At 45.9% G+C, this 21,745-nt stretch overlaps 1 protein-coding gene across 2 annotated transcripts in view; it reads right to left on the bottom strand.

Moving 5' to 3' along the window:
* Positions 1–21,745, bottom strand: part of HNRNPUL1 (heterogeneous nuclear ribonucleoprotein U like 1) — a 30,144-nt gene that overhangs the window by 2,508 nt on the left and 5,891 nt on the right. Inside the window, exons 4-14 of one of the 2 annotated variants that reach the window (XM_067556660.1) lie at positions 17,704–17,777; positions 16,637–16,776; positions 14,394–14,493; positions 13,866–13,978; positions 11,993–12,259; positions 10,810–10,932; positions 10,114–10,242; positions 3,442–3,610; positions 2,288–2,647; positions 1,366–1,562; positions 102–263 (exon numbers count right to left, since the gene is read on the bottom strand). In XM_067556660.1, the coding sequence (XP_067412761.1) occupies positions 102–263; positions 1,366–1,562; positions 2,288–2,647; positions 3,442–3,610; positions 10,114–10,242; positions 10,810–10,932; positions 11,993–12,259; positions 13,866–13,978; positions 14,394–14,493; positions 16,637–16,776; positions 17,704–17,777 (1,834 nt within the window). Of the gene's footprint in view, positions 1–101; positions 264–1,365; positions 1,563–2,287; positions 2,648–3,441; positions 3,611–10,113; positions 10,243–10,809; positions 10,933–11,992; positions 12,260–13,865; positions 13,979–14,393; positions 14,494–16,636; positions 16,777–17,703; positions 17,778–19,240; positions 21,622–21,745 lie in introns of those variants that run through there. The other variant, XM_067556661.1, reaches the window with a different exon arrangement.

Below are 21,745 nucleotides of genomic sequence, written 5' to 3'. Positions count from 1 at the left end.
GTCCTATGCATGGGCCACTCCTCCATCCCTCCGGTCAGCTACACTCTTAGCTTACCCTCCGCCCACGTGATCACTTGCCGGAGTGCCTGTGTCCCACCTACCTGTTGGTATTGGTTGTAGTTCTGCTGATTGTAGGTCTGTGCTGTCGGCGGCGGAGGCTGGGTGTAACTTTGGCTATAGCCACTGTAGCTTCCATAGCTGTAGCTGGGAGTGTACCCGCCCTGGGTATAGCTGGCCTGGGTGTAGGGCTGGGGGTAACTTGGCTGTAAATGAAAGGAAGAGGTGCTGCATGTGACAGATTCCCAGGCGCTCTCCACGCTGTCCCAACCACAGCATCCAACAGAGAATGGGTCTGCCCGGGGGTTCAACTGCTGAACTGCCCTAGTGGGAACAGGCAGAAAGCACTCTCCCCGGGAAGGCTCAGGGTGATCCTAGTGTTCCAGTCTGGATCAGAGAAATGCCCATTCTCTTTGTAGGGACTTGGCGTTCACAGCCTCCAGCTGGGGAAACCAGGGAAGGGAGAGCAGAACCAACCAAGAAACTTCTGTCAGAAAAATGTCAATTTCACTGTGATTTTCCAGCGGCAAAACTGAAAGCGAAAAATTCAGATGCAATCCGGAAGGAACCATTTTGATAACCCTGGGAATGCAGGAGGTCAGACTAAGTTAACACAGGCCAGAAAATCTCACCCAGTGATTCCCCCATCAGGCCCAGAACTTGTCTGAGCAACAGGAGATCTTTTGATGTTTCAAAACAAAAAAAGAGTTTTCATTTTTGGGGTCTCCCCATCGAAAAAAAGAATTTCCTTCCTTTTGCTCCCTCTGGGAAAAGTGATGAAAGAACAAGAGAAAGCAGGGGAGTGAAGAATACGTCACACACGGCTTTTTTCCCCAGCTAGAAAAATTGTGGGGGGAGGAAGTTGAGAGGGAAACGCTACTTTCCCACTTCTCCAAGATATCCCTGAAGCTGAAACAAAGCTGGTTTTGGGTGGTGGTAGAGGAGATGGAAATTTTTGCTTTGGAAGTTCCATAGAAAAATCAGAATTTTGTAGGTGCCCACGCCTGTGTGTGGGAATTTAGGTGCTTCAGGATGGCCTCTGCACATTCCCACTCCCGGGATGTGCCATCTCGAAGTACTCCAGGTTAGAGGCCAGTGACCTTCATTTCTCTGGCCAGCCAAACACACAGCAACGTATCCATTTCAAAGCAAAACCTTCCCAAAACTCGCTCCACCGCACGCATGGTTTTTCCCGGGGAGAGGATGAGAGAAAGAACGAGACACCCCTGACAAACGTCCGTCCCGTGGGGAAGGTGATCGGAGACCCTGGTGACGAGGACGGGATCAGACTGCGATGGGGTCTCTTACCTGCTGTCCTTGGCTGTAGCTGCTGGTGGTGGTGGTAGGGGGCGTGCTGCTGGGAGGCTTGTAGCTACTTTGGTTGCGAGCAGGGCTGTAGCTGCTCTGCGGCTGGGTGTTCCGGCTGTAGTTGCCACGAGGGCTGGAGTTGTTGTCTCTGGTGCCGCTTCCCCAGCGATTCTGGGTGTAGTTGCCCCGATTGAAGCCTAGCAGAGAAAGCGTGGGCTGTCAGTGGGAGCCACCCGACTCCCAAGAGGAACAAGACTCAAGGATAAACCCTCATGGTTGTTTATGCAACTGGGCCTAGCACCTGAAAACCACTCCACATGTCAGTTCTTCAGAGGGCAGCGCAGCCGGCTTTCCCCACAGAGCAGGGATTAGCCCCACTGTGCACCTACATGCTCTGAATCAAGGACCCCTGCCACTGGACTGTGGGTTGCAGAGACCCCACTGAGGTTGTGTCCCCACCCCCCATCGGGCACAGCACAAACCACACTGATGTTGTGTCCCCTCTCTCCCAGTACCGAGGGCTGCAAAGACCCCAACTGAGTCTTCCTACCCCTCCACTGGGCCAGGGGCTGCACAGATCAGACAGTCCCTGCCCCAAAGAGTTCACAGTCTCACTAGACAAAGGGTGGGTGAAAGGATCAGCACCCCCTACTGCACAGATGGGACGTGAGCCCCTAAGCCCCGTGGGCACCTGGAGACCCCACCCTCCGAGCACTGCCCGAGGGCCCACGGGCACTCTGCGGCAGAGATGGGAACCAAACTCAGCTCTCCAGTCCAGGGCTGTTACCACAGGACCTGCCTTGCTCTCCACACCTGACTCAGGCCACAGAGTGTGAGCCCAGCTCCATGCTTAGACCGTTGGTCTGCCCGGCCTCCACTGCCTGGACTCTGAAATGTGGGCAGGACATAGCTGAGACTCTACCTCCACCTCCACCGCCGCCGCCTCCTCCACCTCCTCCTCCGCTGCTGCCGCCGCCGCCGCCTCCACCACTGCCCCGGAAGTTGCCTCCGCTGCCCCCTCGGTTTTGGAAGCCACCACGATTGCCCCCTTGTGGGCCGCCACCGCCACTACCACCCCCACGGCTGTCGAAGCGCTGGAAACCACCCCCTCGGCCACGGAAGCCGCCGGCGGCCCGGTTGTCAAAGCGTTTCTCTGGTGGGGGCCCAGCTTTCTTGCCCTCCTCGTTGTACTGCTTCACCAACTTCTCCGCCTCATCCCGCTGCAGCTCGATGTAGATCACCGCGTCCAGGAAGTCGCCAGCCTCCGGCAGCGTGAAGTTGGCTGGATTGCAGGCCCGGCGATAAGTTGAAGGAGAGAAAACGAGAGAAATGAACTAGCTGGCAGCAACCAGGAGGGGGTTGCTAGGAAAGCTGGGACAAAGGCTGCCTCGCACGGAAGGCCAGCTTTGCGCCAGGACATCAGACCACCAGAAAGGAGGCGAGAGATCAGAAGGCAAAAGTAAACAGGAAGGGAAGAGACACCATAAACCACGAAAATGATGTATGCATGATGTCATCCCCTCCCCAGCCAATGACAGGGAGACACTCTCTGGTCTCTACCATACCGAGCTTCCTGCTGGTAAAACCAAAGGCTGCATCCAAGTACCAGTCACCTCTAGTGCCCCCTTGTGTTCAGGTGAGAGAAATGCAGCCACGGGGGAACCAGATTGGTCCCTTTCATCTGGACAAAATCACCATCTAGCTGTGAAAAAGCAACCAACAACGCAGAGAGCAGGAATTTTTCCTGTTGTTGGGGGAGAGGAAAGAAACAAAAACCCAGCCTTGCTCTGATTATTGGTTTCTGGGAGGATAACGTGAAAGATACATAACATTTTCCCCACTGGAAAAAAAGAGGGTTTCGGTTATAGCATCTCTTGTTAAAGGACAGAGAAGCATGGAGGAAGAAGAGATGGAAGAAGACAACAAGTGAGACAAAAGGAAGGGAGGACAAAAGATCAATCTGAGGGTCAGCATTTGAAACCAAAAATAAATCTCTTGCCAGCTCTTAAACAACAAAACAGGGTTTTTTGGTCGTATGTGGTTTGTGGTTCAGTTTGTTTGTTTCTAGGATCCTACCTTTCATTTCTAACACTGCATGATCTGGGACATCCTTCCCCTCCTCATCAGTGCGCTTTATTGTGCGATCTTTTAAATCCTCATCCGTGGGACAAATTACAATAGCCTTGCGTTGAAAACCTTCAAAAGGACGCATTTTTCGTCTCTGGGCAGATCCATAAACATTTGTCTAGCAATGGTGACAAAGAAGAGGCAAAAACCGTTCATTATTTGGCGTTCTCTTTTTCAACAGAGCATTGTGGCCTGCAATGGTGAAAGAAGACATGGCGCCCCCACCCCCGCAAGTTTAGATGGTCGTGAACTACCCTGGACATCTAACCTACCTTTTAAGGCGCAGAAGCCATGTGGGGGGGGGGGAGAGGGGAGTTTAGAATGCCCATATTTGATATTTTCTGCAATTCAAATGAGATCTTTCATTGCTTGGTTTCCCCCCCAAGAGAGAACCATGAAGATGAGGGTATGTGCTTTGCTTCCTTTAGAAATAAGCGAGTGATTTATATTTTCAGTGGGAAGCCAGACAGCTTAAATGCAAAACTGAGAATTGAAAGGAATGTTTATCTGTGATTACTGGGAATTCAATGTTCATATTTAAGCATCTGGGAGGCATGGTTGCTAGCACAGGATTGAAAGCTGCTTCTGAGATCTAGGTGTGACTTTGACACCAACATGTTAAGCAAGTCATGTCCCTTCTGTGCCTCACTTTCACCATCTAAAATGGGGTTAACCCAATATCACAAGGCTGGCTAGGAACATAAACTGATTTTAAATCTTTTTAGAGATTATTTTGGGGGGCAGAAGAAGTCATTCCACTTTACTCAACACTGGTGAGGTCGCAGCTGGGGTACTGTCCAGTGCTTTTGAGCATCATGCTTTAAGAAAGACGTGGCCAAACTGGAGAAAGTCCAGAGGAGAACAAAAATAAGAGGTTTGGAAAATATGACCTATGAGGAAAGGCTGAAAGATTTGGGCATGTTTTTTGTAAAGAGAAGGAGGGGGAGACGGGACATGATAGCCTTCAAATATGTCACAGGTTTTTATAAAGACGACTGCGAGCAATTGTTCTCCATGTCCACTGAGGATAGGACAAGAATAATTGACTTAATTTGTAGCAAAGGAGATTCATGTTAGATATTAGGAAAAACTTTCTAATTCTAAGGACAGTTAAGCTCTGGAACAGGTGACTTAGGGAGGCTGTGGAATCCCCATCATTGGAGGTTTTGGAAGGCAAACCAAGGATGGTCAAGGAGGGTCTAGAAGGTTTACTTAATCCTACATCGTATGGAGGGTAGGGGGAGCAGAGGAAATGGTCTCTTGAGGTCCCTTGTAGCACTATGTTTCTTTCCTTCTAACCTGTAACAGTGAAGATGAGATGCTAGAGATATCGCCCGCTTGGTTTCAACCACTGCATTCTTTTTAATGACTGCCGAGGAGTGGCAGATTCATGCTGCCGCAGGCTGAGTCTTTTAAGCATGACACACGGAAAACAAAGGGGCAGAACAGAAGTATGCTACTAGGATTCTGCAAGTGCATCAGGTCTCCCAGATTAGCTCGGACATTACCACTGTATCTCATGCTGCACAGCAGGGTATATTTCTCAAACAGAATCCTTTCCTCACATATGCTATTTTAAGGAAAGACCCTAACCAAGGCTCTCTTAAGAGAGGATTAGCACAGATGGAAGTACTGCAATGACAGGCGGGGGCATACCTCAGTATACAGGCACTTTGGATTGTTATGCATTTCACTGGATTAAAACATGGGATTTAATAATAAACAGGGAAACCAAAGCCTCATGTTTTAAGTTTATTCCTATTAAAAGCTGACATTTAGGTGGACTTCAAGGTGTGGGTTTGTTAATCTCAAAACATTTTGCTTTCATTGGGACTATTCATTACATGTTTTGTTTTTTTAAAAAGCACATTTCCTGACACATCTGTCTGTATGTGCTTTGAGTCTTAGTTTTAGTAGTTTAATATAAAATGGGATTGTCCATCTCCTTGGGATTTTCATACTGCTACATTAACACTCTCTTTAGAGGCATACAATGGTTTTCAACAGACAGTTGCTATTCTTTATTGCTGTAATGCAAATATTATATATTCAGTTAAAATTCCTCAGGTGATTAAGATCTGCATGACAGGCCAGTTAAACCCAGATATGTGCGTATTGCTGAAAACACTGACCCTTCGGTTTCCTTCAGCATCTGTTGTACGTGTTCCATGGCGGTGGCGGCGAGCTAGAAATAACATTTCACGCAAGTGCCTGTCCCAGAATGGGCCAAACTGCTCCCAAAGGGGGAAGAGAAAATCCACAGCTGGGAAAACCTCCACAGCAATTGCTACAGCAAATAGACAAGGCGAGGACACAGAACGCTGCTGCAAAAGGGTATCCAGGGACTGGCAGGCTAGCACGCTGTTACCATGCAACGATAAAGCCTGACTGCTACAGCAACCATTGCCAAACGGAGAATCTAGCAAGTCAGTGGACAATGCTCAGCCTCATAGTACAGATGCCTCCTGCCCTGCGACCTTGGACAAGGCTTTGAGCACTCTAAACAGTAACAGAACAGGACCTAGCAGCAGCCTAGGCTGCATGGATTAAACAAATACCAAGTTCTTGGCATCCTTTCAAGGCAGAGTGGGCGTCTAAAACTAAGCTCTTGCCCCCTGCGGTCAGTTACAGGCAAAGCTAGGTGACTGGTTGGCATTCCAGAGGATGTTAGTCCCTAACCACTTGCTGGAGGAATTATTTGATGTCCCAGAAGTGGCTAAAGCCTGCCTATAACTAAAAGCCCACCCCCTTGATCGAGGGAGGGGCCACAGAGTTGGGGACACCAAATGAAAAACCAGAGGAAGGAGTGAGGTCCTAGGTTCGAAAGCAGGAATCCAAAGGAGGACCTCCCTGCTCAGCAAGATGTCAGGGACTGGCACAGTACAAAGCTCCATTGCTGCTCTCCCCAGCTCTCATAAAACAGATGGACACCAGCAGTATGGCAAGCCATGCTTACGGCTCTTCACTCAAACACAACCACATCACGGGCTGGTACAATACTGAATGGGTCAATCACTGAGCTCTGGCTCAGCTGCAAAGGGATGAGACTTGTTCTTATTAAGCTATTTTTGCTGCTGCCCCGTGTTAACAGCAGAGAACCCAGATGCCTGGACTTCACTCCCGAACTGGGAATTCGCCCCCTCCACCTTATGCTCTGCTGATTACCCAGCAAGAGGGCAAGGTAACAGCTTGGAATAGTCTGATGTTAGTCACAAGCGCGAGTGCGACTTGGCAATGGCGGAGACAGTTTTTAAACCAATTTTAGAGACCTGTTTGCCCTTAAAAACAAGCAACGTAGGCCAAGAATCTCAGTTCCCTCAGGACTCAGCTTTGTCCATTAACTGGTTACTTTTCAGGGCCCACGCGTCGTGTCTTACTCATGCTTTCGGAACAGGGTTTTCCAAATGGTTTTGGATCCTATTCTTCTCACAATGCACCATATCTAGCCATGGAACTTGGGTTTCAATGATTTGGGCCAGATCCTCACTTGGGGTAAATCAGCGTCATTCTGTCGGCATCTCGCGAGTTGCACTGTTCTACAATAACTGGGGACCTGCCCCAGTATCTTTTACATGACTACTGTATCACTCACAGAGATTCCAATGGGATAAATATCAGCAATACATTCATCGTCAGAGTTGCTAAGGGACGGGAGCATTAGCACATCACTGCCCTCCCAGGAAGGGTACACACATATGTCAGCATGGCCCAAAGGAAGGGTAGCTCAACACTTGAAGCCAAAGTGAGGCTAGCATAAGCCACCCTGTAGTTCAGACTCTCAGCGTGACCCTTTCTTGTTACTTAGTCATCGGGTTGGCCGGGCAGATTTCTGGCAATGTTTAAGAGGCTATTTTTAAAGGAGAATCTTTTGGCTGGCTGCAGCTATATCACTTCGTATGTGCTTCCACCAGCTCTCATAAACCCAGTCAGACAGGATTGGCACTTAAATGGATGTCTCCCCTAACTTCTGCAAGAAGTACTATGATTCAGTGGGCCATATTATTTTCTGAGAGCCAGTCTGGAACCACGGTGCAACAGGTCATTGTGCTAACCAAAGGAAAGAGACAACCCAGAGGTTCTAGCAATATATACTCACTGAGGAACCCATGCCACTTTCAGAAAAATACATAAAGCATTTTGGGACTGAAAAAGCACAAAATGTCCCAAAACAACAGCACAGTTTTGTGGGGGGACCTTTACCAGTTTAAGATAATTGTGGTTGTTACGGCAAACTGATGCAACTTGCAGCCATTTAGCAAGTGTGGTACCTTCAAAAGTCAATAGCCAACACTTATCAGCTACGGCAAGATATCATGGAAGTTTTACAGAGAGAACACAGAAAATAGAAATCATGATGGCTTTTCTGAATCCTTTGTCATTAAAGGTTTTAAAATATTATTAAACTCTCATCTTCATGATAAGAACATAGGAATGGCCATACTGGATCAGACCAATGGTCCATCTAGCCCAGTATATTGTCTTCGAACAGAGGCCAATGCCAGGTGCTTCAGAGGGAATGAACAGAATAGGTGATCATCAAGTGATCCATCCTGTTGCCCATTCCCAGCTTCTGGCAAACCGTAATCTCTGCCCATCTGGCTAATAGCTATCGGTGGACCTTTCCTCCATGAACGTATCTAGTTCTTTTTTGAACCCCATGATAGTCTTGGTCTTCACAACTTCCTCTGGCAAGGAGTTCTACAGGTTGACTGAGCGTTATGTGAAGAAATATTTCTTTTTGTTTGTTTGATAGATGCAAATAACCCATTTGTAAACACGCTTCTGCAAAGGATTCTTCCTTAAAGTATAACAGCTTACATAAAACTATAGTATATGTACATCAACACATAGCAGCTTACATAAAGACGTTTATATGGACAATCCCTAGTGGTTTTGTTCTTCAGCTACAAGAAAGTCAGAAACCACCTTGCTGCAATTTTACAGTTAAAATAGTGACTGTTCTAACACCTGTCTTATTTATATCTTGTAAAGAGCTAAGACTCAAGAAAAGCAGATGGACAAAGCTTCAGAAGCATACTCCAAATGCAGAGTTGCCTAAAGAGTAAAAGATCTCAGTCCACATCAGAGTTCACAGAGTACATTGCTACAGTCTAAACTCCATGCTGAGCTGCCTAAACATTTTAGAATCAATAGCAGCTGAGGAAAAATATTCTCTCTTTCCATCAAGAAAGCAGCCAGCTGTATTGGAAACATGCTTAACTTCTAACAGCAACAACCTGTCACTGTATCACCTCTGTATCATGCAGATATGAAGTCTCATGCTAAAAGCAGCAGGAGATAAATGCAAACCTTCCAGACACCCCACGCTCTCGCACAACTCCTCAGCCCAAAGCGCGGGGGACACTTCTTAACTCCACACATGATCTACAGTTTGCTTGGCACCCAGATCTCATTTGTAGGCTCCAGGCAAATGCAATCAATATAGTATAAGGAAAGACTACCAGGGTTCACAATTTTAGACGGATGAAGCAAAGAAAGATCTCATTTGTGCACCTTTTAGGCCATACTGGGTATTTGTTAGTTTTTTTAAATGCTCTGATACATATCCTACATTTCAGGATTATTATTTATGTTCAGGGTTCAATATTCAGAAGCTCTTTATGACAGACACACGCGGGTCAGTTACATGTATGCCCTAGTTAACAGGGACAGACTAACTTAAGGGCTGCCATCAAATATGGCTAGCGCAGATGTGTCTTAATAAAGGGAAGAAGCTAAATGCTGTCCACATCTCTGATCTCTGAGACAACTGCATCAGTGGCAGAATTAGTGAACAGTGTCTTCCTATGGAGGCCCTGACTTTATGCCTTGACCCAAAGGAAGGGTTTGCATTAAGTGTACTGACACAGATGGACACATCATTAATGTTATGGCTCACTGGGAAAACTAACATCTAGATGATAAAGATCCAGAGCAGCTGGGTTCTTCAGATAAGGGTTTTTTCATGAGGTTTTTGAAAACCTCCTAGGGGAATGAGATGATCCATCTCCATTGAAGTTAATGGGCTTTGAAAATACGGCCATGCTGTTTAAGTCTGCACATGTAACAGGAAGGAAATCTGGTTTCCTATAACCCTGAGCGATGCTAACCTGTCTGCTACTCACCTGGGCTTACCTGTTCTTCTCAGGACACCCATCCCAACAAAAGACAACAAACTACTCACCGGTGGTACTTACGGATTTCTAGGACATTCTAGGAAGCGTCCATTGACCAGTACTTACCTTAGCCTATCTTCAAAGACCTGAAAAGCCAGTATTTAGTTGCCTCGCCACTTACCTGGATACACTTCAAACAGAACAATTTAGTTCCAAATGCGCTCTCGATATTTTTAACTGTGTGTGGTTAAGTTAACGGGGTGCCTTCTCCTACTCACCACGTTTTCAACATCATTTTTCTCGTATGCCGTTTACAGCGGGATTTTCCCTTTTGTCACAGACATACGACGATGTATGTGCCCGTGTTTAACACATCTGAAGTGCACAGGGTAATTCTGAGTGCGCAGTGCTGCCCTTTTAAGAGGGCTGTCTCTTACAGGTTACGCACAAAGGTAGAAGGTCTAAGCTTTCCATGCTAGAGAGGCGGCTGGGCGAATGATTATACCTGATCCAGGATGTAGTTGCGTTTCTTCCGGGCGGCGATCTGGATCAGGCGGTTCAGGCACTGTGTCGCTTGCTGAATGAGGACATCCCAGCGGCCTGCATAGTTGCGCTGGCGTCGAAGTCCCATCACCTTGAAATAAAATATGGGTATGGAATAGTGTGGTGTTTATGAGGTGCTGAGGTTATGGGATCCTCGGCACCTCATGTTTTGGTCCTGGGAGTGAGATCTCATGGCTACAGCTCAGGGCTGGGAGTCAGGACTCATAGGTTCCATCCCCTGCTCTGGGAGGGGAGCTGGGTCTAGCGGCTAGAGCAGGGGGCTGGAGTCAGGATTTCTTTAAATTCTTTTCTGAGTTCTGCCAACGACCCCGGGGAAAGCCATTTACCTTCTGTATATCGTTTTCCTCATTTACATAACAAGGATAATACCCATTTCACTGGGCAGGGGGTATGAAGGTCAATTCATGTTTATGAACTGCATAAAGGTTCTTGAATGAAAGAAGCAAATTATTTGCTCTAAGAAAAGGCTGAATTGGGAGCAGGAGTAAAACAGCTGTAGAGATCCCCTTTCGTGGCTAATAAAAGAGTGACTGCTTTTCAAGTGACCAATGACCTTTGATAACTGAAAAGGATTGGAAAGAGGATCAATCTGCAGAAGTGAGAGGCTTTTAGCTATTGACGAGGGATCATCTCTTACCCTCATCTTATCCATGATAGCATTTGTTCCCAGAATGTTGTACTTCTTTGCTGGATTGGCAGCCGCATGTTTTATGGCCCATGTGGTCTTGCCGGCAGCAGGTAAGCCCACCATCATGAGGATCTGAAGCACACAGACAGACACAGTCAGCTATTGCAACAACACCGAGTGCTTCATCTTTTCCACACACTAATTCCAAGATCTCCTTCGATGTAGGCAGACACCCTATCTTTCATGGAGGAAACTGAGGCAGAGGCAGGCAAGTGACTTTGCTCAAGGTCATGCAGAGAGCTGAATCAACGACTTCTGGTTCCCAGTGTGGCACCATAACCACAAGGCCGCGCTTCCCGAGCTACTTCATCATCCTCCTATCTGTCCATCCAGGTATTTACTGCATGCCCAACACCACAGTATCTGAGCTCCTCCCCATTTTACAGAGAGGAAAACTCACACAGAGACACACCCCAAGAGAGCTGGTCTCTGAGTCCAGATTAAAACCCAGCTCCAGCTCCAGCCTCCCAGCCTCATGCTGGATACCTACGCTTTGCTGGACAATCCTTGTTCCATCAGCTGACCAGAGCAGCTGTGCCTTTAAAACCAGGCCATGTTTTCTTAAAAAAAAACCAAAACTGCCGCTCTTCCTTCTACTCGTGCCATAGTGTCACTGTATGAGACACAACCAGCTTGAGGAACTCATTGCCACAAGGCATCATCGAGTCCAAGGGCTTAGCAGAATTGAGAGCAGGACTGGACATTTATATGGAAAACAAGAACATGAGCCAGCCCCTCGCTAGGGGCAAGTTATTCCATAATAGCAGTGTTTCCTGCCCCAAGTTCTGAAGTAGCAGATACTGGTCACTGTGGAGGCAGGATACTGGGCGAGATGGACCCAGGCTCAGATCCTTTGTCACAGGAATTGGAAGCAGTTCCCTGTAAAAAGCCACCACACTCTGTCCTCCTTCAAACACCTTTTAATCTTCCCCTCAGCCATGATGCCTACGAGACACTCAGTGGTTAGGCAGATGTTGTGCTGCTTTCATGCTGATTGTAATGGTTTCATTTCTAGCCCCAGTTGTCTCTAGTCTTATACTCAGATTGTAAGCGCCTCACGGCAGGAAGCGTATGTGTTGTATAGCCGTACAGCAGCAAGTGCAACGAGGTAAAATGCAAAGCAAATACTCACCTCACACTCTGCTTTACTCTTTGGTCCTATGGTTCCACGGATCCGCTCGGCCAGCGGAACGTGCTGGATGAAGGTGAAGCCTGGTGGGACAGGGAAGTAGGTGTCTTCTCGCTGCCCAAAGTTGAACTCGATGGCGCAGTTCTTCACCAGGACATGGGGGAAGAGTGCCTGGCCGCCCAGCACTTCTTTTCGCGCCCGATAGGCAATGCCCAGCCACTTCCCGTTCTTCATGAAGGACATTTCAACCTCCTCCCCACACTCAAAGTCCTAGTCACAGGAGAAAACAGTATGTGTAAATGCAGAGCTAGGGAGAGGGGGCAAACAGAGCTAGTTACTGTCTGAACAATACATACTAAAGGCACTATGCAAATGTGTGTTAACATGACAGCTGCCCACTGAAGCAGCAACCCCAAAGTCATGGGGAAAATCCTGCCACTGTTAACAGCTGTCTGAACATATCTGCTTCACAGCACTGTTTCCCAGGGCTCCACCAAAGCATCCCCTTCCCCTGGATCTGAGTCATTTGCAAGCACAGCTCTGGCAAGGTAATTATCTGGAGGCCAGGCTCTGAGGTCAGCCAGCATGGAGAGCGCAACTGACAGCTCCAGTGTGGAAGCCAAATGCCCTGAGGGATGTAGCTACTGCGCTCTGGTCTAAGTAACAGTTAGATGCTTTCTGACTTTGTCCCTCATTGCACTGGAGTGTGACTGACACCCAGGAGGGCAGGAAGGTGGGCATGCAGAGATAGGTATTCACAGCACTACCTTGCAGGGAAATCCCGACCTATAGCAAGGGGCTCTCCCCTATCGCTACCTGCGTTAACACACCCGGGGGTTAACGCAGCACCTAGTTCAGTGTCATATCTGAAGCTACCTGCCCCCCGTCAATATCTTGGGTTTTTAAAAGGCTTCTCTTCCCACAGGGATCTTGCAGAGTGGACAGAGGAAGGGGTCCACTTTACAGTGAAAGTGACTAGACACAGAGCGCTGTCAAATGCACAAAGTAAACAGCCTGGAAGCAGAACACGACGCTCCTCTCCAAGCCCTGAGTTACAGTCTCAGGCCTTACAAGTAAGAGCAGTGAGCAAAACACGGCAGACACAAGCGATGGTTTAAGGTGGGTAAGGCCAAGAATAAGCCAGCACACCGAGCAGTACCAGGAAACATCAGGGGCCTGGAGAGGATGAGTTCAAAACAGTCCCGCCTAGATGTAACCCACACTGACAGCGTGGCTCTATCACCCTCTAGTGGCTGGACCTGATGCAGATGTGCAGTTTGGAGGCAGTAGCAGAGTCCTAGAGATGCAGTCCTTTATCTCCTGCTCACTGGCTCAAGTCGCTGCTTTGCCCCAGATTTCCCGTATGACCTAGGGCAAGTCACTGCATCTCTCTGGGTCTCAATTCCTCACCCGTAAGATGGGGCTAACAGCCCTGCCCTGCCCTGCCTCGCCTCCCAGGGGTGTGGAGAGCACAGCTACGTTAAAGCTTGTGAAGCGTAGCTATGGTAATGGGGAGGGTGTAAATACCTACGATCTGGGCAGTTGGCTCAGGGACACTTGGGAGGTCAGGATGCTGGCAGTCCAGGATTGGCTTTTGTAGAGGGGGAAGGGGATTGCTGTGGCTGCTCTTCAAAAGATTAAACAGATATTATGAAAATAAAGTCTCTGAACAAATTTTAAAGAGCAGCACCAATTACTCCACAGCTCTGACAGGTCACCAGGGGCTGCAGATGGCGGGATGCTCTGCCAGCACGGCGGTTTCCATGCTAGGATGTGCTGGAAGTGATGCCTATGGGAGTGTTTGGGGGGCACTGGAAGCACAAGGGGGTGTCCCTGATGGGGCGCCAGCGCCAAAGCAGTGAGAGCCAATACTCACAACAAGGCAGGCGATGACGTCGTTCTCTGAGAACGTTTCGCCGTAGTTCTCGAATTTGCAGCTGCTGGATTTCTTCCCGGTGCCTCCATAACCGTAGGAAAAGGGCTCTTCCCCTGAGGAGAGAGTCCAAGGGGCTCGTTTGGTCACGGCCAATTCAAATATAGGGTTGCATACACTGCTTCCTTACCAGAAAGGCTCCAGGTCCTGCCCCGCACTCTCAGGGTTACTCCCCGCCCTGACTAGCTGTACACTGCTACAATGCTCCAGGCTTCAAAGCCCTGTTTCAGATGAGGGTGAAGAGTCTCTAGGGCTAGGGGGCAGGGCATTTGCAGTGGAAGGCCCCCTTGATAAAGTGCTAAGCAAGCTCTACCTGTGAGCAAGCCTCCTCTTGCACTACACAGGGACACGAAGATGTAGGTGCCCTGGTGGTTCGTGACATCAAAGACTTTACAAACATTTCAATGCATCACAGAGGTAAGGTGATGTGTCTATCTGGCACCTCACATGGAAAGCAGCGGCAGCTCTTACCTAACTGAGTGCTGCAAGAATCCAGGGACCAGCCAATGCGCACAACGTGAGGATCAGGTTCTGTGGAAGGAAGGTGTTTCACTGAGATTTCTTCATTGATCTGGGGACAGAAAATGAGGTGGAAATGACCTTCACGCCCAGGACAACTTTTATAGTAAATGTAAGGGGGTTGCGAAAACAGACTTACAGTAAGGGGTCATCGATGTGAAAAGGTTGAAAAACAAGGTACTAGTACATGACAGCCTACTAATAAAATGCAAATGAAATACAACCTGACTAAACTAGAAACTGACTAGTCTATTTCCTCAGTCCAAGCTGAGAGAAGCACAAGATCAATGAAATGCTGAAATGTTTTTAAAAACCATGGGTTTGTTACATAATATTGGCAAGGAAATTTGAACCCAACTTGGCTACTTTAGTAAGTAATATCTGGCAATCCTCTAGGACTGTACTTTTTAAAAAGCTATCTAAATATCTCAGCAATGGGAGATCGATTCCTATCTGTAAGATGAGGAAACTGAGGCACAACAAGGTGAAGCAATGCTCAACGTTGTCAGTAGTAGGGCTGTATTAGAACCCAGATGTCCTAGCTCCTTGTACTCATGCTCTTGTCTCCAGATTTCTGCACCTCCAGAGTGCTTTGTCTCCAGTGAGGTAAGACACTTTAACAGACCACAGCCAACAGAGACCGGATGTCTGAATTACTGGAAAGGATTCTCTGTGGTACCTGAAGCAGCACTAAGGAACTTGATAAAAGCATGACTTGAGTTAAGCTGACATTTGTAAGTTTCCAGTTTACTAATTGGAAGGAGCGCCCTGCTCAATTTTCTGCCCAGCGCGCCAGACGGTGTGATGAACGTGGGAGGCCATGCCGTGTGTTACTGTTAGGGCTCATGAAATCAGAGGGTGACAGGAAATGAAACCTGCCTGTAGGTAACTGGGCGAGGTGTTTTTCTACTGTTTCCATTCGCGAGCCCCAGTGCAAACGGGTCTGGCCTGACAATCCTGACAGAGTGCACATGACGTTCCCAAGTGAGTGTGGGGAGGTGGGGTGCGCTCACAGCTCTTCAGGGGAACATTCCCATTTCGTACTCCAACCAGTTTTAAAGGTTTGTGCTTCCAGCTGTCTCGAGTGAAACTACGCAGAGCCAGGAAGTGAACCAAGAGCTCCGCTACAGAAGTGTTTGGGTAGCCTGATCAACCAGGGATCAGACTGGAAAGAGTGACAAAGCTTTCCCATGTAGCAACCACAACCCAAAGGCTGTGCACTCCTGACCCCAAAACAAGAGGCCAGATTGAACAGGTCTTCAGCCACCCATGCACGCATGCTATGATCTGCAGTGAAATAGTCAGCACTGACATTAAATGCACCATCACTAGGCTTCTGGGTTAACACCACGTTGATATGTACTACATGTCATCTCTTTAAAGCTATTGTTTCAGGCTCTCTGCTCAAGCCTGCAGACAGCTCTGCATTGATATATGTTTTAGTCATGTGAAATAACTTACACTTTAAAAAAGTTTTGGAAAAAAAGACCTAGATTCTGGACAACAAAACACAGCTGCCAGGGAAAAAAATCTCAGGTCACCAAGCCATTGCAAGCTGACCCAACTGACCTCTGCCTGAGGGATGAAGCTAAGCTGAAGTCACTAGGCCCACACCAGGAGTAGAGAGATTTGAGCCTAAATCTGACCATCTTAGAAAGAAAGATAACTTTGCTGATTATGCCACTTGTAAGGAAAAAAGAGGGTTTAGCTGCTTCAGATGAGTTAGAAAGATGATTTAATGGGTCACCATCAGTTAATTAGGCACTCCCAGGGGAAAAAGGTGACCTGGGTTAAAGGATAGGCTTTTATCTCTAACCAGAAGGAGTTGAATTAAATCTGCATTCTGTTACTGCACTGTCCTTATCTCTGCTTATATAAAAATGTTACAGCTACATGGTGTCAGAGGAAAGCTGTGTTCCATGTCTGCTAAGTAGGCTGGAATGAAAACAAGCACGAACTTTATACATGTAGATTATGACTTCATCTTAGTCTTTGCCTTTGGTGAACCTGGATATTTAGACAAGTCATTAGGAATCTATTTGTTGTTAGTTCTATTCATGGCTAAGTCCTGTTTCCAACTGGAAATGCTCACAAATCCAGCTCTCTTTCCCAACTGGAAGATCTATAGCACATGAAATTTGAAGTTAACCTTTGTGATGACTTATGCATTGCTAAGGGCAGCACCTTGCTCTTACCTTCATCTCGTAGCAGACTCGCCCTTGCCTCACTCCGTATGTAGCTCGGGCGCCGGACCACAAATAAGCAAAGCCTTCTATGGTCAGCGGGTAGCCGCTATATCGATCCCTGGCTACTTTGAAATGCAGGTCGCAATTATCTAGAGGATAAGAAGGGCTTGGTATTAACTGGAGCAATACTGAGGTAATCAGTGCACTGGATTGGTTAAGAATTGCACAGCATGTTCTGTCTACAGCACCTCACACAATGAGGTGCTAGATCATGACTGAGGCATTGGACATTACTGTAATACAGTAAAAATCCTATTCTTGGTGATATTCTGCTCCCCCACCCTGACCTGCTTGCCGTTCTGTCTTAGGAAAAGGAGGAGCTTGGATTATAAATTGAGAGAGGCAGGAACTGTCATTTGCTATATGTTTGCAGCGTGCCTAGTATCGCTGGGCCTTTCAGTTCAATTCCCAGCTCTGGCACAAATCATTTAGTCTCTCTATACCTCAGACCCCGTCTGCAAGATGGGGATAACAGAAGAACCTATTCCCATCTCGCACCCTGTGCCTCACTGGACTGTTGGGGGTGGGCGGGGGGGAGAATCAATACATTGCATATTGTGAGGCGCTCAGATACTACAGAGATGGGGGGTCAGATAAACATAAGGGAGATGGCGACATCTCAGGGGTCTGAAAAATAAACAAGACAGCAGGAAAAATCTTCAGTCAGATTTTACAACTGTGTTATGAATGAATTCAGCTAAGTCCTATGGCCTGTGTTATACAGGAGGTCAGACTAGATGATCACAGTTGTCTCTTTTGGCATTACAATCTATGAATTCCAATGCATAAGCACTAGAGAGAAAGGTAGTCTTTGTTAAAGGCACAACAGCCCTTCCCCCCGTTATGGGGAGAGAAAGTGCCCAGTATACCTCTAAGACCACCTAAGAGTCCTCCAGTCAAACCAGAGAAGTCTAGTCTTGCCATGTTGGATACTTTTAAAGATGAGAAGGAGGAAGGAGACTATTTAAAGGTATTTGGTGTGGAGGATGTCACAGTTCTCTGCCTCCAGAACTCACATGTATCAATGGCCACTAGCGTCTCATCAAACTCCTCTTCGTCGTCTTCTGCAGGAGGCTGAGGTGATCGGCCCCTAGAGCAAAAACATCAAGATACAAACATGGCTCGTGTCAATCAGCAAGGCAGAGCTTTTGGGGACACAGAGTAAGTTAATGTAGCAGTAAGTAAGGTGAGAAGAAAGTCTGGAGGGATTTAAAAGTTGTCAGGCTTTTATTGGAACAGATTACTTATGGATTTGCAGCCAAAGACCCCTACTATAAAAGTGAAGGCTAAGTAAGAGGCAATGCTCTCAGGGATGTTTGACAGTGACCCTTTCCCCCAACACTGAAAGCTTCCAGGTTTTCATCATAGGATGTTACATTAGGTCCTGCATCTTGTAGTTATTTACCCTGTACCAACCGCCTGTAACACCCTACCCAATTCAGAATGGTGATATTGACACATCAGTGTAAATAACAGCACAAGGTCTGGAGAACAGAGAACCAGACCAGTTCTTAAAATATTTGTGGCCCAGACAGTCAGCAGAGAGCAACAAACTCTGATTAAGACTGAATGGAAAAAATAATTAGGCAGCCCATTTCACAGGGAGAATCACGTTTTTAAATACAAGTAGGCTTGGCAGAATTTGATTTTTATTGTTTATAATTTTGACGGACAATATAGTTTGTTTTTAACTTTTTGTATTTATGGATTTAAATTTTCCCAGTTGAGGGAAATTATGGAGGGTTAGACAATAGGGGAATCAGACAATAATTATTTAACAACAGTCGACACTGAGTCGTAAAAAGTTAAAGCTTTATAAAGTTATAACTTAATTATCAAAATATATCAAACAAATCTTGAAATCAAAGTAATAAGTTTTCATGCAGCATTTTTCTTACTTTGCCTATCTTGATCAATGGACATTTTTTGGCCAGTTTGTGTGTGTTCGGCAAAATCAATGTTTACCAATTTTTACCGATAAAAATCGAATCCTTCCAAGCCTAAAATACAAGGGAGAACATGCCACAAACAGGAACAGCCAATATTCTAACCGGATATACCACTTTATAATTCTTCTTATTTCAGGTTAGGTGAATACTCCCTCACATTTTCACACGGAGCACATGCAGCTGCTTCAGTATTTTGCTGCTCTCCAGCACTTCCTTTATGAGGATCTCAAAGCTCTTCAAGGAGGTGATTTTTTAAAAGTTCCTAAGTGATTTAGGAATGCAAGCCCCACTAAAAGGCATGGAGAGCTGGGCACCTAAATCTCTTTGGCACTTTTGAAAGTTCTCCCCCTTAAACATTAACGAAGCTCCATAACACTCGCGTGAAGCGATGTATTATCCCAGTTTTATGCATGGGAAACAGACAAAGTTAAGTGACTTGTTCTTGGTTATACAGGAAGTCAGTGGAAGGGACCTCTCTAAACGCCAGATCTCCTGATGCCCAGTTCTGAGATTTAAACATGAGGCAATTCTTCCTCTCTGCTACCATGAGAGACTAAAAGCGACATTTTTAAAAAGTAAATTGGAATGAGGTAACAGAGCCAGATTACAGTCTGCCGTTAAAATCCTGCTTTATGAGAGACATTACGCACCATGAAAACAATATTATGTAGTATAATGTCCATGCCAGGATGCTCAATATGCTGGAGTATTCATAAGAAATAAAGCCAAAACCCTACTGCAGTAATCCTTAGATCTTACTAGAGCACTTTTCATCAGTAGGACTCAAAGCACTTTACAAAGGAGGTCAGTATCATTATCCCCACTGTATGGATGAAGAAACTGAGGCACAGGGAGGTATCACTCACCCAAGGTCACCTAGAAATCCACTGGCAGAGCTGGGAATAGAACTTAGCAGGGTGGATTGATTTAAATCAAGGCGATTTAAATAATTGAGAAAATCTTTGATTTAAATCAAGATTCCCACTGACACTTCTTCACATCTTTCTTAAACCATGGTGCAAATCTGATCATACAACATCTAGGAGGGTATACTTTGTGTAATTTTTTAGATAACTTGATTTTTATTAATTTAGGAAATAGTACATAATACTCATTACCTGTGTCAAGCTGCGAATGCAGCAGCAATACATTAGGAATGGTAAGAACTAAATCACACACACAAACACAATAGCACATTTTATTTTAAACTAAATCTTAAATGTTACATAAATGTTTCACATTTGCAGCAGTCTCTTGAGTTGCCAGCTGCCCTTAAACTCTTTTTTTTTAAATTTTCAAATTTTATTAACTCTAACAGACAAGTCATCACAACACTAAATGTACGCTGTCCTTAAAACTTCTACAACTAGCTCTCATCTTCCCCACTCCCACTGTCATTTTTATTCATAGACTGAAACAGAAATACGAGTTTTCCTGCTTTTTCAACTCCCAGTCGATTTCTTAGCTTTGAATGAATACTACCAAACGATGAAAATATTCTCTCTGTGCCTGCAGAGGAAGCTACTGCTGTGAAAAGTTGGCTTAGCAACTGAAGGAACTCTGTTTCAAGGTGCCTGGCTAATGATTTCCACCAATTCAGGGGAGTGACTTTGTTCAAAACATCATCAGTAAACATGTACTGTTTAAACGGTTCCGCTCTAGCCCTGAAATTTATTATGACTGGCATAACTGAGGAGTGATTTTGAGATGCCCATGCCATGGCAGCATCATCTTCTTCAGAAGTTAGGCATCTACCTTTATATCTGGGGTCAAGAATATTCGCAAGAAAATGAGGTGGAGTTAATGCTTGATCCATTCGCTTCTTTACTGCCTGCAGTTTAACTTTCTGGTGAGGTATTTCTTTCTTCAATGTCTCTTGAAGTGCCTTCCAAATTTCGACAGCATCAGCAATACAGCAACAATTTCTCTGAAGTTTGTTTGAGGCTATAGATATAGGCTTCAGTATACTAAGCATATCCTCTACATTCCTCTTTAATCCAATGTTAGATACTTTGGACGAGATACTTCCATCTATTTTATCACGGTTTTCTTCACAAAGTTTTATGAGAATAGGCCAGTTCTTAATAAATTGTTCAAAACAATCAACCACAGAATTCCATCGAACATCTTGAGGGAGAATTAGTCTGGATCCTCCTGCTCGCTTCAGTGAAGCTGAAGCAAAATGGTTGTTACGGAAGTATTTTGCGACTTCAACAACATTTTCTTTTATTCCTGGAGAAGACATACTTAAGTCTTTGGCTAAAAGATGCATTAAATGGGCACTGCAGCCATACGTTATTAAGGAGCATCCTTCCGTTTCTTCTTCTATGCATCTTCTCATCTTTGCCACATCTGCAGCATTGTCTGTGACAAAACTGCGCACGTGACAGTTGAACTTTTGTTCGCAGTTTATTACAGCTTTCACTGCCACTTCTTTTAAATATTCTGTTGTGTGGGCATTTCCTGATGTATCTATTGTTTCTGAAATATATGCAACCCCATCTTCTGTTGTCACACAGGCACATATTACTGGATCATTGTGTACATTGCTCCACCCATGAAGGCTTAAACTGGCAAATTTCCCCTCAGTATTTCTTGCACACTGTTCAAGTTCCTTCTCATACACTGTATCTAGCAACCTTCCACCAATGTCTGCTCTACCAGGTGGAGTGTAGCCTGGTTGTAAGGACTCAACCATGTCAATGAAGTGTTTATTGTTAACAATGCGAAAAGGAGAATTGGTGGCATAAATGAACCGAGCAATCTTTTCATCTATGGTGTCTTGCTGGTATTTGCTGGTCCTTACTACAAACCCATCCATGGTGGTAGTTTTACTGGATGATTGAAATCTTTTGCTTGCTTCTGATCCTTTGTTGTCTGAAACATGTTTAATTGCAGCACTGCTGCTAAAGGGACCAGTAGATGACTCTGAAGTTGTTGCAGACAGACAGTCACAGTCAAAGTTTCTTATGCTTAAATGGAATCCTGAAACAAAATTCAAAAATGATTTTGAATAGTCATTCTTCTCACTCTATTATTCAGTTAAATCATTTACATTTTTTTCAGCAAGGATGCAGATCCAATTCCAAATTACCAAAAAAGCTAAGAC

Source organism: Emydura macquarii, unplaced genomic scaffold, assembly GCF_026122565.2.
Source record: "Emydura macquarii macquarii isolate MOO-44397 ecotype Brisbane River unplaced genomic scaffold, CSIRO-AGI_Emac_v2 contig_1790, whole genome shotgun sequence".
Taxonomy (NCBI): domain Eukaryota; kingdom Metazoa; phylum Chordata; order Testudines; family Chelidae; genus Emydura; species Emydura macquarii.
This window is presented reverse-complemented; position numbering and strand designations above follow the sequence as displayed.